Source organism: Corythoichthys intestinalis, chromosome 21 (assembly GCF_030265065.1).
Source record: "Corythoichthys intestinalis isolate RoL2023-P3 chromosome 21, ASM3026506v1, whole genome shotgun sequence".
NCBI classification, from domain to species: Eukaryota; Metazoa; Chordata; class Actinopteri; order Syngnathiformes; family Syngnathidae; genus Corythoichthys; species Corythoichthys intestinalis.
In genome coordinates, this window is record NC_080415.1 from 24919418 (window position 1) to 24946551 (window position 27134).

Below are 27134 nucleotides of genomic sequence, written 5' to 3' on the forward strand. Positions count from 1 at the left end.
GGTAAATTCGGTAAATTAATAAAACAAGAAAATATAGTCTTTTCATCCCGCTTTGATTCTGTGTTGTTCGTCTATGTTCATTCCCCTTTAAGAAAGCAGTGAATGTGCTTACGTAGGGAGTCACGTGATCATCAGGAAGCCAATCAAACAAAAGCCCGGTAAGCTAACGCTAGCAGCTAACGCTACAAGCAAAACGTGATGGAGTGTGGCTTAAGGGAGGTTCACCAAACTTTCAACCGACATTTAGTAGACTCTTGGTGGCATCCAGACGGGCTTTCACCCGCTGTCCTCCTTTGTTCTCACGATTTCCGGAGATGGTGCTTTCAGTGCTTTCTACTGGTAGCAAGGCTAACGCTAGCTAGCGGCTAACGCTACAAATGAACGTTATGGAGTCGGATAGCGGCCCTAACATTGTCGAAACGGCTGAACTTAATGAGTGGATTGGGCACGGACTGCATCTAGCAATTACTATGTGGCGTTATTTTGTATCTGTCTGTGTGTGATTCCTCTGATAGCTTTTGTGATGGTAAAGCATTCAGCATAAAGTACAATCCAACGGCAAAACTTATAATGACCGAGAAATGGCCCCAGCTATTTTTATTGTGCGTGCATTTATTAAAAAATGCACTGGGGGGGGGGGGGGGGGGGGGGGACCCTTAAACCATAAAGTAAACACTTGTATTTAATAATTATGTCACAGCAGCCATTAACAATAAGTTGTCTTTTTGAAGTGTACTGTTCAAGCTGCAAGTCATTTGTGTTACAATTACATGTTTGCACAGGCATATTGATTTTGACAATGTACATTGTTCAAGTCATACACGCTGTTATAAATGTTCATACTTGAATTGTTATTGCTTACAATACATTTTTATAAACTTAATGTTTAGACTGCATGTACAATTGTTAAATACAGTATATCAAATTGAATGCTGGTAAATAAATCAACAAGAAATAGTTAATCTGTATTTCATGCATTGATTCAGATTTTCAAATTATATAACAGTCCGCTTGGGCGAATTTATCGGCATTTATCGTTATCGAGATAAATCTGCTCAATTTATCGTGATACATGTTTAAGGCCATATCGCCCAGCCCTAACCTGGATACGTTTATTTTTGAACCATTCCATTGTAGATTTGGCTTTATGTTTTGGATCATTGTCCTGTTGGAAGATAAATCTCCGTCCCAATCTCAGGTCTTGTGCAGATACCAACAGGTTTTCTTCCAGAATGTTCCTGTATTTGGCTGCATCCACCTTCCCGTCAATTTTAAACATCTTCCCTGTCCCTGCTGAAGAAAAGCAGGCCCAAACCATGATGCTGCCACCACCATGTTTGACAGTGGGGATGGTGTGTTCAGGGTGATGAGCTGTGTTGCTTTTACGCCAAACATATCGTTTTGCATTGTGGCCAAAAAGTTCAATTTTGGTTTCATCTGACCAGAGCACCTTCTTCCACATGTTTGGTGTGTCTCCCAGGTGGCTTGTGGCAAACTTTAAACGAGACTTTTTATGGATATCTTTGAGAAATGGCTTTCTTCTTGCCACTCTTCCATAAAGGCCAGATTTGTGCAGTGTACGACTGATTGTTGTCCTATGGACAGACTCTCCCACCTCAGCTGTAGATCTCTGCAGTTCATCCAGAGTGATCATGGGCCTCTTGGCTGCATCTCTGATCAGTTTTCTCCTTGTTTGAGAAGAAAGTTTGGAAGGACGGCCGGGTCTTGGTAGATTTGCAGTGGTCTGATGCTCCTTCCATTTCAATATGATGGCTTGCACAGTGCTCCTTGAGATGTTTAAAGCTTGGGAAATCTTTTTCTATCCAAATCCGGCTTTAAACTTCTCCACAACAGTATCTCGGACCTGCCTGGTGTGTTCCTTGGTTTTCATAATGCTCTCTGCACTTAAAACAGAACCCTGAGACTATCACAGAGCAGGTGCATTTATACGGAGACTTGATTACACACATTTGGATTCTATTCATCATCATCGGTCATTTAGGACAACATTGGATCATTCAGAGATCCTCACTGAACTTCTGGAGTGAGTTTGGTGCACTGAAAGTAAAGGGGCCGAATAATATTGCACGCCCCACTTTTCAGTTTTTTATTTGTTAAAAAAGTTTAAATTATCCAATAAATGTTGTTCCACTTCACGATTGTGTCCCACTTGTTGTTGATTCTTGACAAAAAAATTAAATTTCATATGTTTCTGTTTGAAGCCTGAAATGTGGTGAAAGGTTGCAAGATTCAAGGGGGCCGAATACTTTTGCAAGGCACTGTATCTCCACCAATAATGCATTTTCAGCTATTTTCGGCCAATAGTTTTCAGCACCAAATTTTTGGTTACATCTCTAAAACATACATAACAAAACTGATATGAAATTTATGATTGTAGTTGTTACTAGGGGTGGAAACCTCTTGGTACCTCACAATACGATACGACTTGTGAAACAAAGCTCATGATAACGATCTCACTATATGGCGATACAACTATTATCAATACATTGGTCAGGATAAACAGTTTTGTCAGGATAAACAGAAAACAAGCTATCTTCATTCTTCTTCTGTAGGTTTATCACGAATAGATGTCCAATCCATTTGAACTGGGAAGGTGGAAGCAGATTAACCCCTCCACACAGGCCTCTCCCACTTATACGACCGTCAGTGGCAGCCATCGCCAGGCTACGAGGTCATTTTGGGCAATTTAAGGTCATTACCTGGTGATTTTCAGCCACATCATGTTGATTTTGGGGGATTTCATGGGTCACATTCTGTTATTTTTGGGGCATTTTATGGGTCACTTCCTGTTGATTTTGGGTTACAGAACAGGAAGTGGCCTAGGTGAAAAGGCAGTGGCTCAAACTCAACAGGAAGTGACCTGTAAATGCCCCGAAAATCTGGAAGAGTGACTGTGAATGATCTGTTTTCGAACAAACTTAAAATTCAGTTGCCCTTCCCAGTCTTAATGGATTGGGCATCGAGCGCCATCAATGGCAACTGAGACACTGTTATGGTGGACGATTCTGATAGGAACTTTAAACATTGACACCTTTTTAAAATGATATCTCGATTCTTGGCATGATTATATCGATGACCTTTTGGGATGCAAAGTATCACGATATATCACCATTTCGATATTTTGTCACACCCCTAGTTGTTACCAGTGTTGTTTTCATCAACGATGACCATAACAAATATGTCAACCAACACTTATTGAATGACGACGAGGAGACGATAACGAGCTAAAAACATGTCTCGTGAGACAAAAACATAACGAGCTGAATGCCAGTTTTCGCCCGACGAGACGAGAACGCGACGAAAATGCGCAACAGTTTCTGTGACGTGATCACAATGCGTGACATTTTATGTGTTGTTAGCATGCATTATAGCAGTGTCTGTGTCACTCATGTGGTGTGCTGCCCACCCCCCTCCCTGACTCACCAGTGTGTAGTCTCCAGTCTCCATGCAGGGAATATGCATTGTTGCGTTAGCCTTTAAGGTCTGTGTTGAGTGATCATCACACACTCAATGTAACTCGTACCATGAGCATAGCATTCGCGTTTGCCTGAGGCTAAAGCTAACGGTGAGCATCCTCTTTCCTGCAGGGTGTGTATTATCACCAAGTTGGCATTTTCCTTGTAGACGCTACAATATGTGCTTGTCTGTCAACCAGTATTTTTTTCGTCAACGATGACGATAACGAAATTATTTCATCAACGAACAATTTTTCCAGGACGATGACGTCACGATGACAAGCTAAAAACGTGCCTTGGGAGACTAAAACATCAAATCAAATCAAAATCAAATTTATTTATATAGCCCTTTACAAAACCAGAAAGGTCCCCAAAGTGCATTACAACAAAGACAAACATGGCACATAGTAAATATAACATAACGAGATGGATGCCAGTTGTCGTCTGACGACACGAGAATGAGATGAAAATTCGCCATTGTTTCCGTCATATCTTATCAGTGTTTGGTCGTGTCACTCATGTGACGTGCTGAGCCCCCCCCCCCCCCCCCCCCAAAAAAAAACACAAACTCATGTGTCAGGTGCTGCTTGGTAAGTTTTGTTGTCTTATCTTCACTATGTCATGTTGCTTTAGCCTTTAAAGGTCTGCGCTGAGTGATCATAACACACTAAACTAACTTGTAGCATTAGGATAGCGTTCGCGTTAGCATAGCGTTTGCGTTAGCATTAGTCTTTAGCGCGGTGACTCTGTGTCTTCTTAAACTCTTAGAAAAAATTTTACATACAGTTCATGGTGTCCAGGTGAGTTTAATTAATTGCAAATAATGTGCTGTTTTCCTGCGTGTGTATTATCATTATGAAAATGGTGATGTCCTCATAGAATCTACAGTTATGTGCTCGTCACGTTCATTCGATATTGTTGGAAACCTTTTATTTATATATCTATTCATGGACTAAAACTTTTTAAGTTTATAGAGGAAAATATTGAGAACTTTCGACTAAAACTTGAGAAATTTGAGTTTTCGTCGACTAATAAGTATTTTCGTCCAAAAGACTAAGACGAAAATTAAAATGGCTGCCAAAATCAACACTAGGTGTTAAAGTCATATAGAAATATACATAGAAAAAACAGCAACCTGTGAAGGTTCCCACTGCATCAACATTTGATGGCTTTGGTCTGTGCGTGTGTGAGCGCTGCATGTGACACGACATGTTTTGGGCTGTTGCGCTCGACAGCTTTGCCACTCCGCTCCATGTGCCGCCGCAGCTGTCGCCACAATGCAGACTCCTTCAAGTGACATCTGGGCCGGCGAAGTGCCGAAAAGCCGCCGAGTCGCTGGCGAAAGAAGCGGAAATAACGCCGGGACGCTTTTGGCTGGGCCAAACGGGGTAAAAGTGGGGATGACGAGCCGGTCGTCGTTGCTAAAAAGCCATCAGAATGAGTGCTGAGAATGTTGTTGCTGTCAGAGGATTAGACAGTCCGAGGGATATTTTTAGATTGCTTAAGCTAATAATCCACAGTTGACAATTTGATGGCGAGACAAATGAAAGAGCGAAACACATTTGCCTTCTTTCCACATTTAATATGCCACAAACGATAAAAAGGCACCAATGATAGGCACTCAGAAGGTTCTTCATTAGGGAGATTTACAAGAGACAAATGGGAAAAAGTACATAATATCCAAGAGGACACTAAGGGCAGATAAGTAGTAAAAGACAAAATAAGAAATACAGGAGAACAACAATCTTTTATTCTACTTACTAATGGTAAAGAATTTATCAAAGACACTATGGGCAGTAGTGCTGCTTTCGTCAAAGATGGCGATAATGCAAATATTTCGTCGACAAAATTTTTTTTTCATGATTTTGACGTGATGATGATGAGCTAAAATCGTGACACTTCCTTATTGCATGTGTAGTTTGCCTGCATTGTAGCAGTGTTTGGTCGTGTCACTCATTTGACGTGCTGCTTGCCCCCCCCCCCTCCACACACACACACACACACACACACTCACCAGTGTCCTCTCAAGGCTCCAGACTTGCTTGCTTTAAAACAAAAAGATTTTTCTTATATTAGCTAGCATTGTTTTTGGCAGCCCTTTCAATTTTTGTATTTGTCTTAAGTCTTTTGGACGATGATACTTATTAGTCTTAGTCATGTTTTAGTCATTTCAAAATGTGTTTGTCTTCGTCCAGTTTTTGTTGACTAAAACTCAAGACTAACTTCATCTAGTTTTGGTTGAAGTTTACTCAATATTTTCCTCTGGAAAATTCTAAAGTTTTACTACAAAAATAAATAGATAAAACAAGTTTTCCAACAATTTCGAATGAACATTGACACACGAGCACATATTGTAGCATCTACAAATCTATCACGTGATAATATACACTCAGCAGGAAAACTACATTATTTTCAATTAATTGTTCCCACCTGGATGCCACGAACTGTAGGTAAAAAAAAAGTTGTCGCCATTAGCCATAGGCTAATGCGAACTTGAACGTGAATGCGATGCTAACGCTAAAAGTTTTGCGTGTGATGATCACTCAGCAGAGACCTTTAGAGGCAAAAGCAACATTGCATATTCTCTCTTGCCTAAATGGGAAGACAATTCTTCCAGGGAATGTCTCAAAACAAGCAATGGCGAGACTGGAGAGGACAGTAATGGCAATGTCAAATGAGTGACACAACCAGACACTGCTTCCATGCAGGCTAACTATACATAAAATGTCACACATTGTGAACAAGTGACGGAAACGATGGCGCATTTTCGTCTCATCAGACAAAAACTGGCATTCGTGTCGTTATGTTTTAGTCTCCCCAAAACCGTTTTTAGCTCGTTATCGTCTCACTATCGTCAGGGGGAAAAAAATTTGTCGACGATATATTTTCGTTATATTCATTGTAGACGAAAACAACACTGTAACCTAGAGAGAAAATGCCATGTTACATTAGCCTTTCAAGGTCTGTGCTGAGTGATCATCACACACTAAATGTAACAGGTAGCGTTCGCATTAGCTTTACCAATTAGCTTGGTGAGTGTAGTCTTAAACTGTTGGACTTTTTTTTTTTTTTTTTTTTTTAAACGACATACAGTTAATGGTGTCCAGGGTTGTGTATAGTTTTCCTGCTGAGTGTATATATATCAAGATAAATTTGTAGACGCTACAATGATGTGCTTGTCTGTCAATGTTCATTTAAAATTGTTGGAAAACTTCTTTTGGTCTAAAACTAGATGAAGATGAACATATTTTAAAATGACTAAAATATGACTAAGACTAAAAAGTATTTTCATCCAAAAGACTAAGATGAAAATTAAAAGGACTTTTTACAAAATTAAAGCTGGAGTAAACACTGTCATGAACGTTTCCCACCAGCTACAACAGGTAACTCCAGCGTGTTTAGTGTGTCTAGCGGTGGTAAAACTTGTTTTTTTCTCTCTGGCAACAGTCTGTGTTGAGAACGAGAGTGTGTGTATAATGTAAACATGATACGAGCCATACACACGTGCTTTTTTTTGAAAATAATTTCAATCATTTTTGTTCAGATGGTAATAATGTTGAGCTGTGGTCATGGGTTTTGGCTCACCGACTGCATTTAATTTAATTTTATTCACCATATTTCAGTTATTTTTCTGTTTTTTTATTTATTTATTTATTTTAACGCAACATTATACTGATGTTCCAATTTGCGAATGCTTTGAAAAATAAAAATTCCTGTTCAATGGAAAAAAAGTTTTTTTAACCTATATATCTCAGAGTAACACATTTTAGAGCTGTAATTGCAATACCGTGATACCGTGAAACCATGACATTTTGGCTTAAGGTTATCATACAATCAGAATCTCATACCGGCACAGGCCTAACTACAACGAAGTAGAAAGAGACCCACCCACCGAAAAATAACAATGAAGGAGAACAAGAGATGAAGGGCCTATGCCGGAAACTGAACCCCTTAACCCAAACAATATAAACAAAGGGCAAATTTTTACCAGACTTTTCGGACTATAAGCCACTAATTTTCCCCTTCATTTTGAATCCTGCGTCTTCTAGTCCAGTGCGGCTTATTTGTTGATTTATTTGGCTTAATAGGCAACACATGCCTCCTAGCATCCATTGCAGCGCTACAGATGTATATAACAATCAAAATTCATGTTCTGTGCCAATTATTCATTCAGTTACTGTTCCAGTTGTTTCAATAATAGCTTGTTATGGTATTTGGTAACACTTTATTTGACAGCGGTGCCATAAGACTGTCATAAGACCGTCATAATTATGACGCTATCATGGGCATACTGAATGCTTATGACAAATGTCATTAAGTGTCATCTGGAAAATTACGTTACTAACTCCATTTATGTTGAGCTCAGATTTTTTACATCCATTTAAAAGTGAGATAGTTTGCCGAATAACACTAAATGACATCTGTTATAAGTAGAGATGCTGATCGATCGGGTCCGATCACGTCATTTTCAAAGTATCGGAATCGGCAAAAAAATATCGGAAATGGCTTTTTTTAATATATATATTTTTTAATTGAATCGTTTTCTAATTGACGTTACAGACATAATGTGTTACACTCATCCAGAGTCTTTAGTTTAGGCTTAAAGTAGGGTTATTAAATCTATCGCGTTAACGGCGGTAATTAATTTTTTAAAAATTGTATCACGTTAATATTTTAACCCAATTAACGCATGCGCTGCACGACCCACTCATGCATTGTCGCGTTCAATCTTTAATGGCGCCGTTGTATGTAGAGCTAAAAGGCAGCGTAAAATGAGTAGAGTGAATTTTGGCTGCCTTTGGAGACTTTTTTTAATTGGCTAAAGCTTTACAATCCCTCTCCCAAAGATTAGAAATATCGTGGGACGCAATGTGGGAAAGGTAGTAGTCGATCTTTTTCTTAACACCCTATGTTATTTCCCAATGCAGAGAATATGGTACCACTACGCACAGTCATGGCTGCACTTCCCATCATGCATTTGGGCAGAACAGTTAAATGGCTACAGTATCATTTACTGAAAGCTCAACAAATACACGAGATGGCAATATTTAGTCACAATATACAAAGTCACATTTATCCTTTAAGAATTACAAGTCTTTCTATCCATGGATCCTTCTCACAGAAAAAATGTTAATAATGTAAATGCCATCTTGAGGATTTATTGTCATAATAAACAAATACAGCACTTATGTACTGTATGTTGAATGTAAATACAGTATTCGTCTGAGTTTTAGTCATTTTTTTCTTAATGCATTGCCAAAATGTATATGATCGGGAAAAATTATCGGGAAAGATCGGGATCGGATCGGGAGCAAAAAAAACACGATCGGAACAACCCTAGTTATAAGCATTCATTAATGCTCATGACAGTGTCATGTCATATTGTCTTATGACAGTCTTGCGGTGCCACTGTCAAATAACGTCTTATCAAATACCATAATTAGCAATTCATGAAACAACTGGAACAGTAACTGAAGAAATAATTTGCACATAACATGAATTTTGAGTTGTTATTTACATTTGTAGTGCTGCAACGCATGGTAGGAGGCATGTTGGATAAAAACAGTGATGACAGCAGGTGGCAGAAGAGGTTGACTATCTGGCCTAAGGGACCAGTGATAGCCAAATGAAGCTTTTTGAAGCAATAAAGCTTGGCAGCCAATTGGTTCAAAGCTTCTGTGGGGTTCATTTGGTATTATAGCAGTCGTATGATGCCGCTGTTAAATAAACTGTTACCGGTTAACATCTTTTGGTGTAACTATCCCATAATACAGAGGGGACAGGTACGGCTTATAGTCCAGTGCGGCTTATCTATGAGCAAATGCCATTTTCGTGTCACATTTGGTGGGTGGCGCCTCATAGTGCGAAAACTACGGTACACTTCTCTGCCATAAGGATACATATTCTATCCAAAAGCAAACAACGGGACGCATGTAAAGTTTAACAAGACGTATTATTTGCGACGTGTTATTTGCCGACATTGCGGCGAGACCAAAAGAGAAGCAAAAATCCACTTGCAAAGTTTTCCTAAAGAAAGCCAATCAAAGCTCACAGCTCAGTGTGAAGGTTAATAAAAGTTGATAAGCTGAAAAGGTTGAACTCCCCCAAGGCCACGCGGGAAGAAATTTACTTGACCGTGTTGGCCCGAGCTTTTTCTAGCAATGTAATTGTATTTGACATTGTGTGCTTGCATGTGTGTGGAGGACGAATGGCTGTTTTTTCTCAGTCATTTCAAGGAAATAAGACTGATTGGCGTCCTCCTTTTTAGCTTTGGATAAACAAGCTACAAAAACGCTATAATTTAATGCTATAAAAATGCTTCAAGAGGATCATGCCGTTCCACGTCCAAATAGATTGGACGTCTATTGCTGTCAATGGCACTGAAACATGATCATCCTTTGCCGTCAACGGCAGTAAATGCTTGAATTCCTTACTAGAATTGGCCTCCAGAGAAGGGCCGAGTTTTTTTTTTAATGGGCCTCGGCTTTCATGAGACCAAATATAACTGTGCCCTTGCCCCGTCAACTCCATAACACCCCTGCGGCGGCCTCGCTCGCCATCCATCTCAGTCGGACTGTTTCCCACAAGGGCAGCGGCGGGGGGCGGAGGGTTGTTAAACAACCGGAAACATGTGCGGTGTATAAATATCCGACAGCAATTACGGAATAGAGGGTTTGCATAAAGGGAGGTTGAGGAGAGAGGCGTTAACCTCAGTCTGCTGGGACCTTGCGCCGGGGGGCGAAGGTGTGGGCAGGCGGCTTGGATATCAGTCTGATGGCCTTATCAGTTTGAAATGCTTCTATCACACATCTCACCTCGCGCTCGGACAGGAGGTCAGAGAGTGACGGTAGTGGTTATCTCCCTCAAGGAAGATCACTAATACCCAGTGACTCGACATGTCTTTTACGATGTCTGTCGGGGCGTTGTAGTCGAGTCATAAAAAACATCAGGAAACAGTACAGATCGCAGTAACATTTAGGGTAAATTCAGTTCGTGAAGTCACGTACTGTATTAAATTTTCACAAGTCATGGGTAGAAAAGTTGAACCTATGCTTAAAAAGACAAGGGAATTCTGCCATTTTGGTTTAAGGTTGTAAGTTCTCAAGATGTACAGTGGGGCAAATAAGTATTTAGTCAACCACCAATTGTGCAAGTTCTCCTACTTGAAAAGATCAGAGAGGTCTGTTATTGTCAACATGAGTAAACCTCAACCATGAGAGACAGAATGTGGAGAAGAAAAAAAAAATCACATTGTTTGATTTTTAAAGAATTTATTTCCAAATTAGAGTGGAAAATAAGTATTTGGTCACCTACAAACAAGCAAGATTTCTGGCTGTCAAAGAGGTCTAACTTCTTCTAACGAGGCTCCACTTGTTACCTGTATTAATGGCACCTGTTTTAACTCATTATGGGTATTAAAGACACTTGTCCACAAACTCAGTCAGTCACACTCCAAACTCCATTATGGCCAAGACCAAAGAGCTGTTGAAGGACACCAGAGACAAAATTGTAGACCTGCACCAGGCTGGGAAGACTGAATCTGCAATAGGTAAAACGCTTGGTGTAAAGAAATCAACTGTGGGAGCAATTGTTAGAAAATGGAGGACATACAAGAACACTGATAATCTCCCTCGATCTGGGGCTCCATGCAAGATCTCATCCCGTGGCGTCAAAATGATAACAAGAACGGTGAGCAAAAATCCCAGAACCGCATGGGGGGAGTCTAGTGAATGACCTACAGAGAGCTGGGACCACAGTAACAAAGGCTACTATCAGCGCCGCCAGGGACTCAAATCCTGCAATGCCAGATGTGTCCCCCTGCTGAAGCCATTACAGGTCCAGGCCCGTCTGCAGTTCGCTAGAGAGCATTTGGATGATCCAGAAGAGGACTGGGAGAATGTGTTATGCTCAGATGAAACCAAAATAGAAATTTTTGGTAGAAACACAGGTTCTCGTGTTTGGAGGAGAAAGAATACTGAATTGCATCCGCCCCAAAACATCACTGCTCTAGAGGATATCTGCATGGAGGAATGGGCCAATATACCAGCAACAGTGTGTGTAAAGCTTGTGAAGAGTTACTGAAAACGTTTGGCCTCCGTTATTGCCAACAAAGGGTACATAACAAAGTATTGAGATGAACTTTTGGTATTGACCAAATACTTATTTTCCACCATGGTTTGCAAATAAATTCTTTAAAAATCAATGTGATTTTCTGTTTTTTTTCCCACATTCTATCTCTCATGGTTGAGGTTTACCCATGTTGACAATTACAGGCCTCTCTAATATTTTCAAGTGGGAAAACTTGCACAATTAGTGGTTGACTAAATACTTATTTGCCCCACTGTAGTCAGATTTATAATCAGTTGTAGTTCAAAGAATTAAAGAAAAAAAATTACCGTAGCTCACAAACCAGATTCTCTGAGCAACATGAAATTTAACATCCGTGTATATAATGTATCATCCCCTTTTGGTTAGGAGTTTGGTAGTGTCCACTGGTCCTTCAAAGAACACTTGTCTTTCCCAAAAATAAGATAATCCTTTATTAATCCCCCCCTAGGGGAAATCAGGTTATTGCAGCAGCATCAAAACAGCACACAGTCAAAAGGATAAAATATGTTTAAAATATATATATATATATATATATATACAGTAGATACGTATATACAGTATATATAAACATATACTAGGTACAGTGAAGAGCAGTGGTATTTGCACCCCTTGTGATTTTGCAAATTCACCCATTTAGAAAATAGGTAGAGGTCTGAAATTTCAATCATAGATGCATTTCCACTAATTATAGACATAATACAAAAAAAACAAACAAACAAACAAAAAAAAAATCCAGAACTCGCATTGTATTATTTTTCAATAATTTGTTATTTACTGGGGTTCATAAGTATTTGTATCCCTTTTTATTTTACTCAACAAAAGCAAATTTTGCTTTTTTTCTATTAACTTATTTAGGTTGAATTCTGATGTAACTAATCCCTCAGCACGTCTTGCCGGCTATTTGGCCCTCGTCGTTTTTATATTAAAATGTTACATAAACTAAAACGCGTAAAAGGCGAAAAGAATTTTTTTCGCATGGACGCAGAAATGTCTAAATTACTACTTCTTGGCCAAAAAACGGTAGTTGGCTGAAAATTACAGTACAGTACCTGATGTAAAGTTACGCTACTGTGTATGGATATAACTTGGCGGCCATCACAAAACAAGGAGCTTTTTAAGTTGAAAATTCTTTTCAATAAATGCGGACATCCCAGAATTTCTAGATATAAACATAGAACAGTCTAGATTCTGAGTTAAAAGCAAAAAAACCTGGCAGTTATCTTTCATTTCACGTAAATATTTCAAGCTAAAGTTAGGCTAATTTTTTTCCATGCACTTTTTTCAACTACGTTTCAAAGTGCATGCATGGGGCTCTTTTATATAATAGTTACCTAGAATCCTTGACCAGATCACTCTTGAGATACTCCTGCCTGCTTGTATGCAGTAAAACATTCGCCCTTTTTCCACCTAAATCCAGCATCTGGATGCATCGTGTGTTTGAGTTTATCACAGTGATAAAGGGAAGATGTAAACTTATGACGGAAACAATGGCAAGTTTTCATCTCGTTCTCGTCTCTTCAGACCACACCTGGCATCCATCAAGTTATGTTTTAGTACCCTGATGGGGGAAAATATTATGTGATGCCTTAACATTAGAACATGCCTTTGTGATGTATGCACGAGATAACTTGTTTTGCACCATAGTACACGCTTGAGTCCCATAGTTAGGAGGGAATCTCACGAGATAACTTGTTTTGCATCTTAGTACGCGCTTGAGTTCCATAGTTAGGAGGGAATCTCACGAGATAACTTAAATAAACATTCTACTTTAAACGCTGGGAGCCTCAACTGGGGGGGAATCTCATACCTTTGCGGGGGGGTCTCACGAGTTCGGATGGTGCGTTTTCGTGGGGGCAGGGAGTGGCCACCCGTGTCCCCGGGTCAGACGTGCCTATAAGAGTCGGGAGATTCCCCCAACTCCCCGGAAGTCTGCCAGAGGATTACGTACGGGTCGCTTGGCTTTGTTCCTTCGCCGCTTTGCAGGAGCCTTTGGCTCCCCGCTCATTTGTCAACGGTAAGCGCTTTTCATCGGTAAGGAACATTTTGTTGTGCTGTAACGGTAATGCGGGGATTCTGGGATTGACAAACTAGATTTAACGTCATCGTTGCCACTTGTTATGCCAGTTTGGATACTTGTTGCTTGCTCTTGTGGGATTGTAATCAATAAATCTCACTTATTCTGCATTTTCTAACCAATAAACATCGTCTATTGAGCAAAAGTGTGCTGGTTGCTGACTCACCGCGAGCCCGGAAATTTTGGAAAACATACCCCAAGACACCTTTTTAGCTTGTCATCATGACGTCATCGTCATGAAGAAATTGTCGACGAATATTTTCGTTTTTGTCATTGTTGACGAGAACAACACTGGGTCCTTGAAAGACAAACTTGTCTTTAACTTGTCTACACAGGATTTACTGTGACATTTGGTTAGCGTACGAGCATGAAATGCGCCCTTGAAGTTCAGTTGTATTCATGTCAGAGTGCTAATTTTCTTTTGTGGGCCTTTCGGAAAATTTAGCCCTAAACCTAGTTTCACCATCACACAACAATAATTTCCGTAAGCCTGTGTTTCATGAGCAGAACTACGAAAAAGTCTCTAGAACCTACAGAAAGTTAATATTTCGAAGCATCATCTAGGGATAATTTTGGCCGAATTTAGGATTCCTTCAAAGCGGAACGTGTGCTTAAGATTTTGTCCGAATGCAATCGAATTAGAAATCCATAACCAGACAGATGGACAATGCTAAATCGTGTGGGATTAAAGTTTTTGTTGGCTGAACGTGGCACTAAGTTCCAAGCCTCAAATTCATCTGAGGGACTGAAGTTCCGTTAGCGAGCACATTAAGTTTTTGAAGTTCGTTTGCACCTGTAATATCAGGGAGATGGTGCATGTTGATTGGACTTTTGAAGGTTTGCCAGTCCTCCCAAGCACGGGAATGACAGCGAATCCCCAGGACCCGACTGCCAAAAGCTGGGAACACAATCACGAGGAGACAAAGGACTGTGCTCCCGCCAACTCTGTGAGGATAAGAGGATTGTTGGAGCAAACGGCCAAACTCTGAGCGGCAGTAATTAGGACTGTAGGGGCATCTCGGAAAGCCCGCTGGGCGTCCGAAGAAAAACACCGGTGTCAGCACCATTGCAATATCTCCTCTAACATTCGTATTTTTTTTTACAAGCGCGCAAACGTGCCCTGTGAATTGTACGTTTCTTGGTAGAAAGTCTGAAATATTCAAATTCCCGGTTGGTTTCCCTTCTCACAAGGCCTAGTCAAAGAAATACTCACTCCAATTTCAATGACTTACAACACTTCAGTAGGAAATCCAAGTTCTGAGAGTGTAATTGTACTTTTCTTCATGGGAGGTATAAAATTCACAATATTAAAAGTTTTCTATGCTAAGATTATATTGTTTCCCCCTCTTCCATTTACTAAAAGATGACAGCTAAATGCACCGTGACTCATCTCCCTCCATAACTGGACGTCACAGCGAAGGTCGTCATTCTCCAGGCGGGTGACTCATCATGGAGAAACAGAGAACTGGTTCAATTAAAAGTGGACTAGTGTAAGAGCAGCACCTCCTCTGTCTTTGCCTCCCTTCAATGGCACCTTGTGATCGGTCTGCCAATTCCCATTTAGCACCTGTATCCCGTTTATTCACACAGATTTTAAAGTGACCCCTGTCGGAATGCGAGCTGTTTGGCTTTTGTTGCGGCTGAGTTGCTTGGAATAATGATAACTCCCTGCCAAAAACAGCTAAATGCCAATTTCCACTTTTGTTAAATGTGCTCACCTGTTGCCTAGTCGATTACAATGAAAGAGACGAGATTGAAGTGCCGATAAAGAAGCCCTCTGGAAGTATACTTAAGTACCAGGTAGTAATGTTAAATGGCTGGGAAGGGGCTATGGAGCTTGTCGAAAGGCTCAAGTAGTACATTTTTGCTATTTCTTTCAATTTCTTTGGTTATCCCTTTTATCACAGTGTTGTTTTTGGCAGAGCTTTTAAATTTTGTCTTAGTCTTTTGGATAAAAATACTTATTAGAAGAGATGTCGGAATCGGCAAAAAAATATCGGACATACCTTTTTTTAATATATATATTTTTTAATTAAATTGTTTTCTAATTGTATTTAACGTTACAGACATAATATGTTACACTCATCCAGAGTCTTTAGTTTAGGCTTAAGGTAGGGTTATCAAATTTATCCCGTTAACGGCGGTAATTAAATTTTTTTTTTTAAAATTTATCACGTTAAAATATTTAACGCAATTAATGCATGCACTGCACGGCTCACTCACGCATTGTCGCGTTCAATCTGTAATGGCGCCGTTTTACCTATATATACAGCTAAAAGGCAGCGTAAAATGAGTAGAGTGAATTTTGGCAGCCTTTGGAGCTTTTTTTTAATTGGCTAAAGCCTTACAATACCTCTCCCTACAATTAGAAACATCGTGGGAAGCAATGTGGGGAAGAAAGGTAGTAATTGATCTTTTTCTTAACACCCTATGTTATTTCCCAACGCAGAGAAGATATATAAATTGGTGCCACTACTCACAGTCATGGTTGCACTTTCCATCATGCATTTGGGCAGAACAGTTAAATGGCTACAGTATCATTTACTGAAAGCTCAACAAATACACTAGATGGCAATATTTAGTCACAATATACAAAGTCACATTTATCCTTTAAGAATTACAAGTCTTTCTATCTGTGGATCCCTCTCACAGAAAGAATGTTAATAATGGAAATGCCATCTTCAGGATTTATTGTCATAATAAACAAATACAGCACTTATGTACTGTATGTTGAATGTATATATTCGTCCGAGATTTATTCATTTTTTTCTTAATGCAGTGCAAAAATGTATATGATCGGGAAAAATTATCGGGAATGATTGGAATTGAATCGGGAGCAAAATCGGATTCGGAAATATCGGGATCGGCAGATACTCAAACTAAAACGGTCGGGGGCAAAAAAACATGATCGGAACAACCCTACTTATTAGTCTTAGGCCATGTCTACATGTAGCAGGGTATTTGGCAAAAAGAACTTTTTCCATGGTTTGGCCTGTCTTCCACACGCACATTTAAACGAGGGTTATTAAAAACTGTGTCCAAAGTGAAGCTTTTTCGAATCCTGTGTTTGTGGTGCCATCATGTGGACACTGATAACCGAAGATTTAACTGTGGAAATGTCACTGACTGCGACAAACTTTGTCCCTACGTCAGGGGTGTCCAAACTTTTTCCAAAGGGGGCCAGATTTGGTGTGGTAAAAATGTGGGGGGTCGACCTTTGATGACGTCCTTTACGTAGAATATATTTAAGCAAATTTCTGCAAGCCATTCTGTGTGTCGCATTTTCTTTATTATTTTTTTTGTGTGAATAATTTCAACAATCTCGCAACTAGCCTTTGTGGCGTTTTTTTTTTACTCTCGGGCTCTTGCGAAATACTGCTGCTGTGAAATTAAACTAGCTTCAAGTTGCTTCAATTTCTCGCTGCGTATCTTCCCTATAATCTTGTCGTACATGTCAGCGTGTCTTGTTTGGTATTATTGCCTCACATTGAACTTTTTAAAAACAGCTACTGTCTCTTTGCAAATGAGGCAGGCAGAGTTGTTGCATATTTTAGTGAAGAAATAGTCCAATTTCCACCTATCTTTGAAGCATCGGCCGTCAATTTTCTTTTTTTTTGTTGATTGTCGCCATTCTAGAAAATTGGAAGTAAAGGGTCACATGGGGTAATGTTGCTTAGAGTGCTGCTGCCTTTTAGTGGGTAAATGAGGAGCAGCATTTAGTGTGTAAGCTACTTCATATGCTGGTAGCAGCACTGCTGACCAATTTACCGTATTGGCCCGAATACAAGACGACACCCTCTTTTTCAAGACTCAAGTTTGAAAAAAGACTTTTTGAACACCAAATTAATTTTTATTCAGAAAATAATTACAGTACATCTGAAACAAATGATCATAACAATATATTTGAGAGAAAAAGCATTTTGCCTCATTCAAATCTTAATATCTGAACATTTAAATATGTAAACTAAAGTGCAATCACATTTGTAAATGAATGGCTTCTGGTTTTTGAAATGTAAATAAACCAATAACTGCATTAACCATCAAAGTAAAGTCTAACTGTAACTGTAGTCTTGAAACAAATCTGAATAAGGAAAAACATTGTAATGAAATAATGCAAACTGGTTAAACTTGAAAGTAGCTGAGATCTGTCATGACAGAACATCGCTTCAATGATATCTGGCACCATCTAGCGTCGTAAATGGGTATAATGTCTTGACCGTAAATATAAGACGACCCCCACTTTTTCAGTCTTATTTCAATGCAAAAAACACCGTCTTATATTCGGGCCAATACGGTGTGCGGGCCGGACGTAATTGATTTTATGACAGAGGCTGGGGGCTACATGAAATTTGACCGCGGGCCGCATTTGGCCCCCGGGCCGGACTTTGGTCATGACTGCCCTACGTCATAAGTAAGACCAATGTTTACACTTGGATTAAATTCGACAGGTGCTTTTATTGCTTCCATTTATTTCCAAACTCTTGCAGTGCTTCATATTGAAGACCACGTACAAAGGATGGGGGTATTATATTTCGCGTGTTAAATGAATGTACTTAAAAATTAATCTTTTTTTTTTTCTACAAACGTACTAGTCTGGACGTACCGTATTGGCCCGAACATAAGACGGTGTTTTTTGCATTGAAATAAGACTGAAAAAGTGGGGGTTATCTTATATTCACAGTCTCGACAATATACCCATTCACGACGCTAGATGGCGCCAGATATCATTGAAGCGATGTTCTGTCATGACATATCTCAGCTACTCTCAAGTTTACCAAGTTTGCATTATGTGATTGCAATGTTTTTCCTTATTCAGATTTTTTCAAGACTGCAGTTACAGTTAGATTTCACTTTGATGGTTAATGCAGCTATTGCAATTTTGTTGTTTTATCACAATAGATTGGTTTATTTACATTTCAAAAACCAGAAGCCAATGTGATTGCACTTTAGTTTACATATTTAAATGTTAAGATATTAAGATTTGAATGAGGCAAAATAACATGCTTTTTCTCTGAAATATACTGTTATAATCATTTGTTTCAGATGTACTGTAATTATTTTCTGTATAAAAATGAATTTGGTGTTCATAAAGTCTTTTTTCAAAATTGAGTCTTGAAAAAGAGGGGGTCATCTTATACTCAGGGCCATCTTATATGCGGGCCAATACGGTATTTTTATCTAAGTGATGATTTGTGCTTTAATAAAGAATGTAAGTGTTCTAAAATGTTTTGGGAATTTAAAGTCTTCAGCAACAATTGCAAGATTAGTTTAAGAAAAAAAAAAAAAGTTATTAGACTAGTCGACTAATCGTAATAAAAGTCAGCAGACTAATCAGGAGAAAAATAATCGTTTGGGACAGCCCTAATGTTTTTCAAAGGTTGTGTGGTTTTCGTTGGAAGTTTCGACTTCAGGCTTTTTTTGTACCATAAATGGCTTAAATAATGTGTTTCAGTCATTGAGGTCAATATCCTAAATGTTTTGGTGAGAAGTGTTTCTACTTTACATAATACTCCCCAAAGAGCACAGATAAACTGCAGATAAATGGCATGCAGACATTAAGTACGCTTAAAAGCCCAATCAGGCAGGGAGATTAATTCCTTAATGATCATTCGGTTAGTCTTAAATACCGCAATGCAAACCCCAGAGTAATGCTTCTATCACCACTGCCCTTCTTTATCTCCTACGCTCCAGAGAGCACGTAGGTAAATCACAGCTAATTCCATCGGCGAAACTGACGGCAATCACTCCTCTCGTCGGGGGCCTTATTAACTGCCGTCATTAAAAAAAAAAATTGAATCAATGGTTGTTTCTGTGTTAGGCTGTCAAAAGGACAAGGTGGGAGGAGTCAGTTTCAGTCCGGTTAATGCGCTACACACCTGCGCTGAAGTTGCAACTACCGGTGTTGTTAATAACGGCGTTAGAATATAACGGCGTTATTTTTTCAGTAGTGAGTAATCTAATTAATTACTTTTCTCATCTTGCCAACGCTGTTACTGAGGATGGAAAGGCGTGCGTTACTATGCGTTTCTATATTGGTTGAATGACGCGATAAAAGTCTGAGGGAGACTGACTCACCAACAGAGCAGAGCAGGAGTGGGGAGGAGGCAAAAAAGTGACGCCGAGCAAACGCAATGCTAGGTGGCTCCAATAATACCTGACTGTTGCCGATAGCCTACAAACTACGCCCACGTGATATGGTAGATATGGTAGACATGGTAGATATCACATATATATTAGGGCTGCAGCTATCGAATATTTCAGTAATCGAGTAATCGACTGAAAATTCTATCGATTAATCGAGTAATCGGATAAAACGAATATATTTTTAGGTGAAGAGCAATTATATATATATACATGAGAAAACAAGACATTTCATCTAATCTTGAACCATTTTCAGTCAATCAATGTCTTTATTTTCGATGTATATTGTTGAAAACAGCCAACAATTGCATCTCAGATGTAACTACAATAAAAAAAAATTAAAAAAAGACTAATTAACTGCTTTCACTCAAAAAAACCTTTAGATCTTATAAAAAAAATATATATATATATATATATACCTAAATATATATGTACCTAAAAATGCCGTTACGCTTGATAACACACATCACTTAAAAGTTAGGATTTTTTCCCACGTGTTTCAATTGAATTTCTATTTGTGTCAAGCCATTTTTAAGTTCTAGTTAAGTTTTAAGTTAGTCTAAACTGTAAGTCCTGGTGGGATTTTGAGTTTTTGCAGTGTTCAAAATAAATGTATGATACAGGCTGTATTGGAGCACATTAGGGAGCAGTGCTACTTGGTGTTTTTATCCAGCAATGACTACATAGCTAAAATTGATAGTTAGCATGATTGAGTTTTTATTTTACACCCTCATCACTCCACAACGCTATGTTATGTTAAAGCCTGTATGTAAGACACGTTAGCCACGCATCGACAGTGGTCATAATTAATAGAAACCTAGCCCTCCGCAGGGCTAACGTTACGTGAGCTAGTGACAGTAATGTTAATCTTATTTATTAGCGCTTAGCGCTCTTTATTAGCGCTTGGCGCTCCACTGCTTTAAGATGGCGGCTGTTTACCAATGCTGCCCAAATGCGGCCGAGTCTGTCATTTCTTCAACATACATGTGATCTCTATGAGACTCATCAGACGCTACCTGCTATCAACGTGGCATCGCGCGAGCTAGTATTTAGCAACGTCGGCGTCGTTTGTAGCGGCTGTCGGCTGATGTAAGTTTTTTTTTTTTTTTTGCTTCTTCCTCTACGCACGTGACATCAGCGCGTTGTCCCGCATTAAAAGTAGTCCGAGCAAAACGTGATGCTTAGAGAAACGATTACTCGAGGTGAATAAAATTACTCGGATCAGTTTTGTTACTCGAGTTGCTCGAGTATTCGTTTCAGCTCTAATATATTAAGAACTAGATGCGAAATGACAGACACGGGGGTGTTAGCAAGATGTACAGTATAGGAAATAGATGATTAGTAAACAGCTGCCATCTTAAAGCAGTAGACTTCTTTGGAAGGCTCTGTTGTAGAGAACCTTACTAGCGAACCTAAGTAACTTTTTATCTAAAATACTCCTAAACGGGCAAAATCTTGACTTGAATCTATCTTTAAATGATGAAACAGTTTTAAAACTTCCACATGTCAAAAATAGACAGAAGGGAACTAATGCAATAATGGGAGCAATTTTAACAACTTTTAATGGTTGATTCAGGGTAAAGGGTAAATTAGGGTACAGAACTGGGCTAGGGCCAATTGTCCCAAAAACCGTTCACACTTTTTTTTTTTGAGGAAAAAAAAACTTGAAAATGATCACCAGTTACTTTCCCAAGTAACTAATTACTCTTACATTCAGGTAACTGAGTTACTAACACAATTACTTTTTGGGAGAAGTAATTTGTCACTATAATTAATTACTATTTTAAAGTAGGGCTGTCAAAATTATCGCGTTAACGGGCGGTAATTAATTTTTTTAATTAATCACGTTAAAATAATATTTGACGCAATTAACGCACATGCCCCGCTCAGATTAAAATGACAGCAGTGTAATGTCCGCTTTTTACTTGTTACTTGTTTTTTGTTGTTTGGCGCCCTCTGCTGGCGCTTGGGTCCAAATGATTTTATGGGTTTGGGGAGTGAGCATGGTGGAATGACATCAACAATGGCGAGCTACTAGATAATTTTTTGATTGAAAATTTTACAGATTTTAATAAAACGAAAACAGGGGTTTTAATATAAAATTTCTATAATTTGTACTAACATTTATCTTTTAAGAACGAGTTTAGTTAAGAACTAGAAAGTTTTCTATCCATGGATCGCTTTAAGAGAATGTTAATAATGTTAATTCCATCTTGTTGATTTATTGTTATAATAAACAAATAAAGTACTTATAGTATATGTCTTATCTTTTCGTTCCAACAATAATTTACAGGAAAATATGGCATATTTGATAGATGGTTTGAATTGCGATTAATTACGATTAATTAATTTTTAAGCTGTAATTAACTCGATTTAAAAATTTTAATCGTTTGACAGCCCTATTTTAAAGTAAGATTAACAACACTGGCAACTACCCCAATCGATTGGCCAATACAGCTGACCCACCCCTTTAATAAGTATAAGCGCTCCAGGAACGAGACGAATGGACGACGACTGGCCTGAAGTCATTTTAACAAGGCGACCCCTGTTGCCCGTCAATCAGAAAACTGCACAACGGGAGGTCTGAAGCCGGCCTTTATGCAGAGTCCGTCCTCCAAGCATCCGCGTGGGGGGAGTCTGACGGGAGTCAAAACATTGCAGACAAACACTGGTAGTCCGCGGCGCTCTCGGCTTGAGGCGGCCGAGGGGTGAATATCCGCTCTGTTTGCTGCCGTTTGCTCTTATTTTGGTTTTCCGGAGAACGAGTCCTGACAGAGTGTTCTGACGTTAATCCTTCTACAAACACGCAATTATCCCGAATCATTAGAGTCAATAATGACTGGAGGTGTGGGAGAAATTCTCGAGGCAAACGGTTACAGTAGCAACAGATGCAAAACACACAGCGTTTGCAAAACACACACGGCGCGGTTCAGGCAGAACCATTCCTCAGTGTAATTAGGGGAGCGCAAAACGCTGAAGTAAGCGATAAATCGTTGTTGTTTTTCTCAGATGTGTCGAGGTTTTCGGCGCATTCGAAAGGCGAATCTTCGTCACAGTAAATAGTAGGTGTGTAACGGTACACAAAAATCTCAGGTACATACCTCGATTTTGAGGTCGCGGTTCGGTTCATTTTCGGTACAGTAAGAAAACAAAATGCAAAATATAAATGTGCTAGTTTTTTATGACACACCTTTGTGCTTTCAACAATAGGAACATTAGCCTATACAAAGCTAGAATTCTGCTCAAAAAGTAGCGGGTATTTAAAGATAATCCAACAACAATTTGCCTTTCAGACCCCGCGTATTGGTCTGCATTCTTTCTGAAAGAAAGAAAAAAGAAGTCCTGTGCTAAAGAAAAAAGCAATCCCGATGACAAAGATTTTAACATGTATTTTACAAATGAAATGCCCCAATAAATAATCTTTTTTTCTTATGAACGGTTTTCAAAAGCTTTATTGGTGGATTTTCTCAAGTTAAAGCGCCACACAGAAAATAAAAAAATTAATTGTGTAAGCAGGATCTGTGTATTATTCTTATTATTTAATTACAGGTGTTTTAGCTCATTTCAAAGTATTCTATTTAAATGGACTATTATTTATTTTATGTGTTTATATTTTACAAATGTGATGCAGTATTCATTTATATTGTATATTTTATGTTGTATAACTTCAGTTCCTACATGTTTTGTTGTGGTAGGAGGGTTTTGTATTGAACACGGGGCCGTGTTGATTATTATAGCAGAGAAAAAAAGCAGTAAATCAACAAAGACAAGTCAACTGTGTCCCGATCTACCACTCAAGAGATCTGATGGACTCAAAAAGTGGGTTACGATTGCATATTAGTTTGAAAATCAACCAGATCCACCGTATTTTTACACGAGTGACTTTCGGTCTGCCCGATCCTAGCTACCGGTAGTAGTATTGATGCAGGAGGGTCGCGTCTCGCGTCAAATAATAAACTCTGCCGTTCTTTTCGCGTGTGTCGTGTTGAGCCACTTCTGGGACACGTCTAACACGCGGACGCACAGCGACTGGTGTGCATTGGCTGATTGACTTTAACGCCCGCGTTTCACTGCGTTCTCGAGGTGGCCACGTTGTCGCGCCGTTGACGTTTCTGGGTTACACTGTCCTACCGTGTTGGTCCTCATTATAGTAGAGAAGACGGAGTAAATATAATCTGCACAAAGAAACTGTAACCCGATCGACTCACAGCCTCGAAAAGTAAGGTTTACATTACGTCAGAAGCTTGTTCAGTACGGCTCCGTTCCGAACCGAGCACCACGTACTGAAACGGTTCAATACAAATACATGTACCGTTACACCCTTAGTAAATATGGACTTGCTTAAAACTTTTGAACATACTCAACGACGAAAAATAGCAATGGCGACTTACCGTTTCGTTGCCAAACAGGATGTCCACGAATGGCATGAGCTCCATCATGGCTTTGCTGAAAAACTGGCAGATGAATGGCGCCGACAAATTCATGCAGAAGAGTTTATTGTTTTGCGAGGCGTGCTTGGCCACCTTAAGCATGGATTCCGGGGACACCGTCAAGAAAAAGCCCTGAAAATGAATAGCAGAATGTATCAAGTTATTGAATTATTTGCTTTGAATCAAAGGCTTAGGTTTGCATAGGGACGGTAGGGACATAACACTAGCAATTTTTCAGGTTGCTCAGATTGTACTCACCAACTTTTAAGCAACCTTATTTGCATTATATAACGACTTCAGTTATATAGGTAATTTAGATTGTCTTCCCATTTGTTGTAAACAGTTTTGTTTTTGGCAGCCCTTGTAAAAATGTTTGTTTTAGTCTTAGTCTTTTGGACGATAATACTTATTAGTCTTGGTCATATTTTAGTCATCTCAAAATGTGTTTGTCTTCGTCTAGTTTTTGTTGACGAAAACTCAAGACTAATTTCGTCTAGTTTTATAGTTGACATTTACTAAAAATGTTTTCGTGTGGAAAATTAAAAATGTAAAACAGGAAAACAGGACATTATTTTCTATTAATTCTATCCACGTGGGCGCCAAGAACTTAACGTAAAAAAAGTTGTCTGGGAGTTTTAGAAGAAACATAATATTAGCATTAGCCGAATGCTAACTGAAACGCGAATGCTATGCTACCGCTACGAGTTACATTTACTGTGTGATGATCACTCAGCACAGACCTTTAAAGGCTTTCGCAACATTGCATATTCCAGCCAAGATAAGAAAACAAATCTTCCCGTGTGTGCAAGCCTGGATACTGGAAAGCAGCAGCACGTCACATGAGTGACACAACCAGATGCTGCCACGATGCAGGCTAACGACACATGTCACACATTGTGAACATGTGACGGAAACTATTGTGCATTTTTGTCTCGTTGCTGTCTCATCAGAAGAAAACTGGCATTAGTCTCATGATGCTTTAGTCTCCCAAAACACGTTTTTAGCTCGTTATGGTCTCATAATAGTCTCATCGTTGATGAAAACAACACTGGTTGTAAGGATAGAATTAACCATACCGTTATTAAGTGAATTACAGTACTTAATTATGTTCAGACTTACACTGACCCACTTGCTGAATGTGCCAGACCATTTTTTCCCCCTCAAACGCACATTTTATTGGCTGATGACTTGAACCACCCCCCCAACACACCCACACACTTTAGAAGTTTTTTTCGGCCAGCAGCAGCCACTGTAAATAATGTAAAAAGACGTCATCGATATTGTGTAGGTGGGGAACACACCACAAATTTTGCTACTGAAAGTCCGACCTACATCAGAGTTGGCATAACATTAATCCGTGCGAATTTCTCAAACTTGAGGAGGAAGCTGCTTTGAGAGAAATACGTATCCTCCTGGATGTTTTTTACTATTGACGTTAATTAAACCGTAAGAAATGTAGTTAACCAAAGTTTACCCCCTTCTCCCCAGTTTTACTTTATTTTTGTGGTCTTAAAGCAGCCCAAAGGAGCTTTAATTTTTTGCTGAGTTTGGCTGTGCTGGTGGGCAAAGCAGTATTCTACCTGAAAGAAAGCTCCATCTATTTTTGTAATTCCCTGACTAAGAAGTTTTTTTTTTTTTTGTTATATTATTTAGACAGACAATTTTGAGTGGTATTAAGACAAATGTTTTTTTGGTTTTTTTTTTTTTTTGCATTCCTGGATACTTTAGAGATGATTAACAAGTGTATTTCTTATGTTAGTGTTCAAATAATGCAAATTAAAATTTGCAAATAAAATCCAGACCTTTATTCTGGAAGTTTTCAAAATGTTTCTTTAGTAGTTTTTGAAATAAAGGTTTGAATCACCTGAACCAATACATATGCACTGCAAAAACCCACCTTCTTGAATTCCCTTATTTTCAATGTGGATCCACTCGAAATAAGTGAAATGATTTGCCAGTGCTTCAAGTAAATTTTAGCAAAAAAGTTTGAAAAATAGCTAGCTGAAAATAAGTTTAACAGGTAGGTTTTACAGTGCCCAAACTTAGTATTTTTTGGCAGAATCCAGCAGCTTGTAAGCAAATCCAGAGTGGCTCTGAACAAATGAAACACTTTAAACAGCTAATTTGCGGGTTTGAGGGTGGAATTATTAAACCCTAAGAAAAGTTCTTAAAGCACAAAGGAGGAGAGGAAGGACAGCGGTAAGGAGAGGGTTGTCAATTCGGAACAAATCCTGTGGTTGTGAAACAACACGCTCGTATCCGATGATAGGTTGAACAAAAGTCTTGTCTGCACTCCCCTTACTCGGAAACAAGAGAGCCACGGTTGGCCATTGTGTGAATGAATACAAATCGGTAAGAAAACACCTTTGCGTTTCAGGTGGAAACCCGACACTGGGCCTACAAAAACGTTGCTCTCCTTTGATAGCGATCTGCTTAACCTTGTTTTCCAGCGACAAGCTGCTCTGTAAAACCAGCAGCTCACAAAAAATGAAAATAAGGAAGAGTTTCATCTGATCCATTTAATCCGGCTACTTTCTCTGGGGCTCATTAAAGCATGATGACATCAGCTGAAAAGCTAGGCGACTGAGCACTCAATTAAACCAACAAGGTAAGACTACACACTCACTTTGGTAGCAGACAATAGAGCTTGAGTGAAGACTCCTGATGTCACAATGTCACAGGTACCATCTGTCTGACAGCAAAAAGAACACAAAGGCGGGAAGTCACACTGCACTAATCGCTCATCAGTGACCTTGACATCTTCCTTTAGCCGCGTGCCAACATCGCGTCGGGCAGAGATTGTCTTCTGACATAAGTGCTTCCAAATAAACTTGCTCTTGATCAAAGGCTTGCTCCGTTATCCTGAGGGGCTGTGAACTTGGAGAAGCTCGCTGCGGTGCGGCA

The 27134-nt window shown here is 39.2% G+C and overlaps 1 protein-coding gene across 2 annotated transcripts in view; it reads right to left on the reverse strand.

The window, feature by feature from the left end:
* LOC130909229 (adenosine kinase-like) overlaps window positions 1–27134 on the reverse strand; it is a 291652-nt gene that overhangs the window by 39720 nt on the left and 224798 nt on the right. For both annotated transcript variants that reach the window (XM_057825447.1, XM_057825448.1), the window contains exon 7: window positions 24192–24362. In XM_057825447.1, the coding sequence (XP_057681430.1) occupies window positions 24192–24362 (171 nt within the window). The remainder of the gene's footprint in view (window positions 1–24191; window positions 24363–27134) is intronic.